Source organism: Meles meles, chromosome 3 (genome assembly GCF_922984935.1).
Source record: "Meles meles chromosome 3, mMelMel3.1 paternal haplotype, whole genome shotgun sequence".
Classification (NCBI taxonomy): Eukaryota; Metazoa; Chordata; class Mammalia; order Carnivora; family Mustelidae; genus Meles; species Meles meles.
The window spans coordinates 141,925,238-141,934,394 of NC_060068.1; the positions used below are offsets into that span (position 1 = coordinate 141,925,238).

General features: G+C 54.8%; 1 protein-coding gene across 2 annotated transcripts in view; it reads left to right on the forward strand.

Moving 5' to 3' along the window:
• PDGFRB (platelet derived growth factor receptor beta) overlaps positions 1-2,108 on the forward strand; it is a 36,677-nt gene extending 34,569 nt beyond the window's left edge. For both annotated transcript variants that reach the window (XM_045999998.1, XM_045999999.1), the window contains exon 23: positions 161-2,108. In XM_045999998.1, the coding sequence (XP_045855954.1) occupies positions 161-326 (166 nt within the window). In that variant the 3' untranslated portion in view covers positions 327-2,108. The remainder of the gene's footprint in view (positions 1-160) is intronic.
• The last annotated feature ends 7,049 nt before the right edge of the window (positions 2,109-9,157 follow it).

Sequence of the window (9,157 nt, forward strand, 5' to 3'; positions counted from 1 at the left end):
CATCGACGTGGTGCCTTGCATAGTCCTGACAGGGATTGGATGACCTAAAGGGTGTGGGGTGTACGGGGCAGGCTCGAAGGCACAGAAAGCTCTGGGCCACTGCTGTTATCTTACTGTGGCCCCCCTCCCGGCCCCCCACTCACCTGCCTTCTCCTCCTAGCTCCACCCTGAATGAAGTCAACACCTCCTCTACCATCTCCTGTGACAGCCCCCTGGAGCCCCAAGAGGAGCCGGAGCCCCAGCCCGAGCCCCCGGCGGAGCCGCAGCCCCCAATGGATCCAACCTGCCCCGGGCCCCGGGCCGAGGCAGAGGACAGCTTCCTGTAGGGGGCCGGCCCCCCCCTGCCCCACCCGAGGCTCCCCCTCTGCCTCCCAGCGCCCACCGCCTGCTGGGCTGGCCTCCCATCCGCTGTCACTTTCTAGAAAGCTCTTGCCCCTGGCCTGTGGCACCCCAGCCACTGGGGTGGGTTAGGAGGCAAGAAGGCTGCAGGGATCATGACTGGCCTCTGCCGCTGGGGGGGCCATGTGATGGGAGCCAGGGGTCTCCCGGGACGCTTCGTTTCTCCATCTGTAGGATGGGAGCGCCGGGCCCGGTGACGCACGATCTGGGCTTCTCGCCCTGGCTGACAGGTGGGGAGGCTAGAATCCCTAGAGATGCTCAGCGTTCAGGAGGCACAGATTAATGTTCTTCTGGTCGCACAGCTGTTCCTCCAGGAGCTGTAGCTCTCTCCTCGCACTTTCATCCACCTGAGAGCTGGGGAAGGGACCCTGGCATCCTCGGCTCCCGACTGAGCAGGGGCCTGGCCTCGGACAGTGATGTTCCTCTGGAAGCCACCTCTCCTTGATGCCAGTCTCCACTTTCCCAGGCCCGAGCTGGTCTGGGGCCATCCATGCTCCCTGCTGAGGGCTGAGCCAAGTTCAGGACATTCTGGCCCACAGCCCCTGTCCCAGGCACTTGGGGCACACCTCGTCGTACAAGTGCCCGTGTCCATGTTTGCCTGGCCCCGTAAGTGCGGGGGATCTCCTTCCTTATCACCGCCCGTCTTATTTCACCCGCCAGAGTCTCCAGGGCCAGGCGGGCCCCGCATCTGTGATGAGCGTGCAGATGCACCGGCGAGGAATGTCCACAGGCATGCATCAGGAGGCTCATCGGACCTGATGTGGGACTTTAGAGGAATCCCTCGCCCTCTCTGGGCCTGCTGCCCTGTTGACAAATGAAAAGGTGGACTTGTTGACTTCTGGTGCCTGCGGCACTAACATTCTTGAATCTTCCAGGGGGTGGCACACTTGCCCAGAAGAAGCAAAGCCAAACACTCCAAACTTCCGTCCTAGGGGTCATCTGGGGTCTGGGGAGATTCCAGACCATGCATCACACTCTGGGCACCAGGAACCGCGCCCCTTCCCCCAGACCTCCAACAAGCCCCAAAAGGCCAGCTGCCTAGGCCTTGACTTGGAGTGACAGGCAGTGTCTTGGAAAGCCCCCAACAGCTGCCCCATGGGAGGACTACGGGGCCCCTCTCAGACCCACCAGTGAGCCCTGGAGCCATCCTGAGCGAGGGAAGCAGAGAGGATCAGATCCGACCCCTTGTGCGGTCTGCTGTCCAGCACCTGCTGTCCAAGTCTGTGCCACAGACATCGTGGACAGTGAGGGTTCCTGGGGGACCCCAGAGAGTATAAGAAACCTTTCTAGGGAATCTGAGAGGGGTGCAAAAGGCAGGTATTTTGGGGGTTGCCTTCTCACCCAGCAGCTGCCTGTTCCTGAGGGAGTACCCATGGGGTACGGCTCACTCCCTGCCCAGGCCCGCTCGCTGCACTCTCTCTGCCAACCACACCCTGGCTCAGTGGGTATCGGGGGTACCAGGGGAGTGAGGGCTATGACCAAGACTGTTGGCAGGAGGAGAGCCGGAAGTGGGCCAAGAGAAGGAGGGGGTTCTCACTACGGTACCAAAGATGTAATCACCTAGGTTTACAAGTATTTTTAGGACTCACATTAACTCACATTTATACAGCAGAAGTGCTATTTTATACGCCATCAAATTTTCCTATCTGTGTACTTTTTTTTTTTTTTAAGAGAAAGATTTTAATATTAAACCTGGTGCTTCTCACTCATGGACTTCGTGGTCTCTCGTGGGTTTAGGTCCCTGTGCCCGGGAGGTGGCAGGAGTGGAGTGGGGCAGATGGGGCTGGCCCCGGCCACAGTGTCCCCACACAGTGTCCTCTAGCTTGGAGTCTCAGTTCCATCTGTAAAATGGGGTTTGCACACTCCTCCACCGCTTGCTAGCAGCTGGACGTCCTGGGCCTTGGGCTTCGGCTTCCCAGAGTGTGAAATGAGAAGGTCCCTCTGGCTCCGCAGCGCTTGGCTCTGGGCTGGCCAGACCGTTCACAGGCTCCTGTAGAGAAGCCTGAGCCCCTCCTGTGGCCCCCGCCCCGCCGTGCCATGTGCTTTGGCTTTGGCTGGTAAGCCCGGACACCCCCTGCCCTCCCCTCCATTCTACTCGCAGGCCAGAGGGAGGCTGGTGTGGTTTGGGACAGGCATCGGTCCAGCCCAGATTCCAGGCCTGGGTGAGTAGCAGTGGGGTCTCAAGGAGGAGCAGAGCAGACAGAGCACCCATAGGTGTCAGAGAGCAGAAAGAAGTGAGGAGAGAGGGCAAGTGAGAGAAGGAAGAGGAAGAGAGAGAGGAGGGTGGGCGGGGGGAGGAGGTGGGTGCGGCCAGGGTGAGGCTGGGGAGTGAGCGAGGCCCCGCTGTGTCTCTGGCACAGTCGAGCTAGCGAGGCCGGGCAGCAGGATGCAGACCCAGCAGGCCCCAAGCCCCTCATGACCACAGCAGTTCAGTCGAATGGAGGGGGGGCAGGAGCCAGGTGTCCTGGTGCCTGCTTGCCAGCTCCATCTTGACCGTAAGCTGCATGGCCCATCCCAAGCCTGACAGACCCCAGGGCAATAGAGCCAATGGGGGCAAGGGCCAGAGGGCAAGGGTCTTAGACCCAGGTTGTGGGTTCCTGACTGTCTCACTTGGGCCTTTTGGCAGGGGTCACCCAAGGTAGACCTGGGTTTCTATCTATCATGCCTCACTGCGTGACCTTGTCCATCCCTTGCTCTCTCTGATGTGGGGGAAGGAGGCATCTCCGTTTGCTTCTGGGGCACAGGCACCTCTCTTTGGAAGCCCACACTTCCCTGGACTGCTGCCATGGGTCTGGGGCTGTGGCTGCCCACAGGGAGACGCGGGCAGCTCTGACTCACAGGCCCAGCCACCAACGCAGGGCAGCTGAACCCACCGGGGGAAACCCCACCCGCCGCATGGCCTGGCCACACAAAGCCCACCCTCCTGGGGGACCTGGCTTCAGAGAGCACCCTGAGCCTGTGACCTGACCTTCTCTTTCCCGGCTGTGGTAGAAGATGAATAAACCAATCCCAGGATCTGCGAATAAACAACCCACATTCCAGATGGGGATTATCCTGGCTCATGGGAAAAGCCTCCCGCTGGAGGTCAGGAGACTTGGACTCCCTCCACTTCAGGCCTGTTCCCTAGGGGAGACCTGGGCTAGATTACACCACACCAGGCCTCGATTTCTCCAGCAGTAAATGGAGCTAATGATGTCACAGAGAGAGAAAGGATGAGGAAAGTCTGGTGAGCCTTTTCTCATTTTACCCTCACACCAACCCAGGGGACCAGGTACCGCTGCTGTCCTCATAGTACATTCGAAGCCAGTTCAAGAAGGTTTCGAAGCGAACTGCCCAAGGCCATCTCATCAGGGCGGTAGGGACAGGATTCTGGCAGACTCCCAGGTCAGCACTCAGGGAGGTAAAGTGCTCAGCCAAGGTTGCAGAGCTGGGGACGGGGGAAGCCTGGGTCCCAACCCCTGTCTCCAGACTGTAGACATATGCGCTGTCCAGACAGCGTAGGGAAGCGCAGGGTAAGAGGAAAGAGCTAAGTGAACCTGAGGGCTAGCAGAGGGCGTGCAGGAGTTGGGGGAGAGGAGAACAACAGGTCACCTCTTGCTGCCTCCTGCCTCCCAGCCTTGCTGCTCAGGCAGGCCCAAGGCAATCTGTGAGCTGGAATTTTCCTCCCAGACGGATGAGCCACTTGGACTGTACAATTCTTCCACTGTCCTATTCACAGCCGGGGCCTTGTTCCTGGAAAAAGAGGGAAAGACTGGAAGGAGCCATTGCTCGTGGGGCCCTACCCTTCAGCTGATGCACGGCTCATAACCCTCACCAACGTCCTTCCTCTGCCCTAGGGGACATGGTCTAAAGGCCTCTTTTATTTCTTTGTTCAACTTCATAATAATTAAAAATTACTTTTATAAAAGTATTTATGCAACATACACCAGTATTAAAAAACACCCAGGTGCCTGGGTGGCTCAGTGGGTTAAGCCTCTGCATTTGGCTCAGGTCATGGTCTCAGGGTCCTGGAATCGAGCCCCGATTCTCTGCCGAGCCCCGCATCTCTGCTCAGCAGGGAGCTTGCTCCCCCCCCACTCTGCCTGCCTCTTTTCCTACTTGTGATATCTATCTGTCAAATATAGAATTAAAAAAAAAAATCTACTCTCAAAATATCTAATATAGAAAGTCTTCCCTTTGTGTATTTTGTATTCTAGACTCCAGTAACATCGTAAATGTCTTTTCTTCATTTAGTAACTGTGTGTGTAGGAATTTATCTTATGGAAAATTCACCTCTCACCGTTGATGTTTCAGTTACATCCTTCTGGGGCTCCCTGCCCCCCTAACAGCTACACTAATATTTGCATTTTGTATCTGTACCTATATGTGTAAATATATAATTACAATTTTAAATAACACTACCACTACCATTTTCGCAACTTTTTGTTTTTCCCCTTAAGAACACATCTTGGGAATACTTACAGGTCGGTGGTACGTGTAGAAAGTAATGTGTTCATTGCGAGAGTTGCGCATAATTTAAAATATGCCTGTGCCATACATTATTTAACTAGTCCCCTTGTAATAGACATTTAGTGCTTCCAGGTTCTCAATTATGCTGGAATGACCACTGTTCGTAAAGTTTGTTTGTTTGTTTGTTTGTTTGTTTATTATTTTTAAAGTAGGCTCCACACTAGGCTTGAACTCATGATCCTGAGATCAAGACCTGATGTTAACCCAGGTACCCCGTAAAGTATATTTCTATTTGTACATTCTGTAAGTATCTGTTTCCATAGGTTAAATTCCTAGACACAGAGTTGCTTAGGAAACAGAATAAACATTTAAAACGTTCCTGGAGTCCAAACGTTGCCTTTATGCAAAATCATAAAGCTTCCAAGAAGCTAAGAAAATCAAACAGAAAAGTGATGAAAACAACATTATTCAATTCTGGCCAGGTGCCCTGACTTCCTGAAGGAAGAACGGAGCCTCTTCTGTTTGCAGGGAAAAGCTACAAACCAGGGGTAGAACAGAGATAAAGAGGGAGGGCGCCAAGTGGAGACTTTGTCCCTGGAGTGACCAGAGGGCTGAGAACTTGCCTCCAACGCTGATATTCAGGGCCCCCCGGGGGCTGGCCCCCAGCCCACATCCAGAGGGCACCTGCTTGTTGGGAAACCCAACTCGCTCTGGCCACCTGAGCCCTGCATGTGTCCCTTGCTGTTCCTGACAGTGGTCCCATGTGATGCTCACAATCAGCCTGGGAGGTAAGTCAAGGGCTCACTCAGCTCCTGAGGAGGAAGCTAAGGCTCAGCGCCATTGAGGGCTGGCCCAAGGTCACACACAGGAGACTCTTGCCTGCCAGTCCAGTGTCCTTCTACCACCTTCTTCAGGGAGTTTCTAAGGCCACTTTCCAAACTCAGAGGGAGCAGCAGACTGGGCTCCGGCATCAGCATGCTGGCTGCCACTAGGGACGGCTGCCACTCGGGATGAGGCTCCCGGTATCCCTGGGTGGGGCTCTTCTTGGAGTGGGGTCCCGGGGCTTCTCTGGGCTATCACAGATTCCCACAGCTCAGAATAAATCTGCTACGGCTGCCTCAATGGCCTGATGAGGGGGTCCCAGCCTGGGCAGCCTGGCTCTTTTCCAGATCCAGCAGGGACTGAGGGACACCACAGAAGCCAGACTGTCTCCCTGGGACTTCCTCCCACTGGCTTCGCCCCTGGCGCTTCTCTCTGGGTCCCTGGTGGTATCTCGCCTGCCCTCTCCAACCGCTCCCTACACCCTCTTAGGGTTCTTCTCCGTCTGACAGACTTAGGGCAGGTCCATAGTCTCTTTCTGGTTTTGGGTTTCATGGTAATCACTGCAAGGAACTAGAGAAGTCACAAACATGGGGAAGTAACAGAGTTTCTGGAAAATCACAGAATTCTCAAGGGTGCTTGTTCCCCTTCTGAAAGGACAAGGTGGAAGCTTCCATGTCTGAGAGTTTCTCTTCTTTATTATTGATCATCCTGAAGCATACCATGACCACAACTCTCTTTAGCTCAGACACCTTCAGGGGCTCCTCGTGGCCCAACACAAAGTCTAAGCACCCTCATGTGGTCTTCAAGGCCATCCCTGACCTGGTTCCAATGTCTCCCACTACACCCCCCCACGTCTGTCCCCCAGGGCCTCTCTATCCCCATGTGGACCACAGGCTTTCCAAACTTCCTACTGGGTATAAGGGTTCCTTTTCTCCTCAGCCTCACCAGCACTAGCCATCTCTTGTCTTTGTGACGCTAGCCATCCTGACAGGTGTGAGGTGATACCTCGTGTGATTTTAATTTGCTTTTCACTGAAAATTAGTGATGTTGAGCATCTCTTCACGTTGGCCATTTATACGTCTTCTTTAGAAAAATGTCTAATCAGTTCTTCCGCCCATATTTTTAAAGACTTTAAGTAATCTCTACACCCAACTTGGGGCCCGAACTCACAACTCTGAGATCAAGAGAGGCGCGTTCCACCAACCGACCAACCAAGCGCTCTACTTCCAACTATTTTTAAGTCTGATACTTTGTGGGGCTTTTGTTTGTTCGTCTGGGGGTTTTTTGTTTTGTTTTGTTTTGCTGTTGAGTTATAGGGGTTCCTTAGATATTTTGGTTGTCAACCTCTTATCAGACTGATGGTTTGCAGATGTTTTCTCTCATTTGGTAGGTTGCTATCTCGTTGTGTTGACTGTTTCTTCTGCTGTGCAGAAGCCTGACCTCTGCACCTTTATTGGTGCTGTCCTTACCCCTGAGGATGCCCAGCGCACTATGGCTGAAGAGCAAACCGGCCCAGATCAAAGCGGCCTCCTCCAAGAAGCCTTCCCTATCACCCAGCGGGAAGTGGTTTTTCTTCCCAGTCCTTTGTTTGATAGCCTCAGTCTCTGGATGTCCAGTGTACTCTCTCATCTCCAGGCCTGTACCATGCCAGGTCTCCTTCCTGGAATATTCCCCACTCCTCCCTGTACCTCCCCCAGTTCCTGGTCGGCTTAGTCACACCCCTTTTTGACTCCTCTCTTCAGTGCTTCCCTAGAAGTCCTACCACCGCCTGAGCCCCTGGTTCCTCTCCTGCCTCTGCCACCAAGCTGGGAGCTCCAGAACGGGGGACGATGACTGCCATGTTCACCACTGTGTCCCCAGGGCCAGGCACAGAGTACACGCTAGATATTTGTCGAGTGCACCAAGCACTGTGGTCTCACTGGATCTGAGTCCGTAACCCTTCCCCCACTTCACCAATGAAGAAACTGACTCCTTGAGAGGCCAAGGGCCTGGCTGGGGTCACACAGCCTGGAGGGGAGAATGTGATTCCTGGTCTCTCTGGCTCTAAAGCCCAGGTCATTCCTCTCTAGCCTTGACCTTTCTGAGAGCCCCAGCTGAAGGTAGATGATTAAACACATGGGCTCTGGAACCAAGTTTCTGGGTTCAAATGCAGTTCCGCCACTTAGCTGTGTGACCCTGGGCAGGCCACTTACCATCTCTGAGCTTGTCTTTCCTCATCTGTGACATGGGATAATTATAGCTATCTCCAGATGTGGCTGTGAGGATTAAGACGGGATAAGCCATGCAGAGATGGCACAGAGGGCGTGCCCAATGGGCAGGGTGATGGCGAAAGAGCCCTCTTCGTGCCCCTGTGTCAGTAACCCCCTTTAGAACAGAGCTTGTGCTGGGTCCATGAGGGGTGCTGTGCACTCGGGGGCCAGGGAGAGCGTGGGGTGTAGAACTCAGTCCAGACGAGGCAGGCCCACCTCCAGCAGTAAGTAAGAAGGAGCCAAGTGAGTTCAGCACTGAAATCTCAGCATGCAGTGCAGGAGGAGTGTGGGTGACAAGAGGAGGAGAGACCAGCAGTGAACAGGTCACAGGGTTCCTGTGAGCCCTGCTAGAGGAGGGAGCTGAGCTGGAAACATGTGGCACCGTGTCCTACGCCAGATGCTAGAGCCCAGTGACTCCCCAGAGCCAAGAGGGAAGGGTGGTTGGACCTCTCTGGCCTAGGGTGGAAGCAGGACCAGGAAGCAGGACCAGAATGGGTCCCTGGCTCCTGGCTGGGGCTCCTCCACTCCAAGAGCGAGGAACCTCCTGGATCCCGGGACGTGGGTTGGGGCTGGGGTTGAGTGATCTGGAGGGCCAAGCTGTCCCTCCCGTGAGGCCTGGAGGCTCCAGGAGCCAAGAGCCAGGCAGGGAGATGAATTCCAGGCCCTTAGTATGTGCAGAAGCGCAACACGTCCCACACAGTTACTCTGGGATTTCCTAATCCTTAGGCTGACTTGCAAAGCCTTTTTAAAGTTCCTCGGCTGCAGGAAGGAGTGATGTCAATTCAGGATTCCTGCTCCTCCCCCTCCCAGCTGCATCATTACGGTTTCCTTGCTGGGCATCACTGCACTGAACCACAGGTCACGTCCATCCCGTGGCCAGCGGTGGTCAGCATGTTTGCTGCTGGGGCCCACACTCTGTGCAGTGTGGCAGTCATTAGCACAGGCTCTGCACCCAGGCTGCCTGGTTCCAACTCCAGAGCTGTGTCACCTGCTGGCTCTGGGACCTCAGGCAAGTGACCTAACCTCCCTAAGCCTTAGTTTCCTCATCTGCAAAATGGGAATAATCACTAGAACCAGACTCACGGCTGAGAGGATGAAACAAGGTAAATGTGCAAAGGGCCTGATGTGGTGCCTTGCACACAAGCCACACTCAGAATAGGGGGCGTCTGAGGCCACATTCCCAGGAAGGGAGAGTACTGTCCTGCTTGCAGACTTGGGGAACACAGCATTTACTCGTG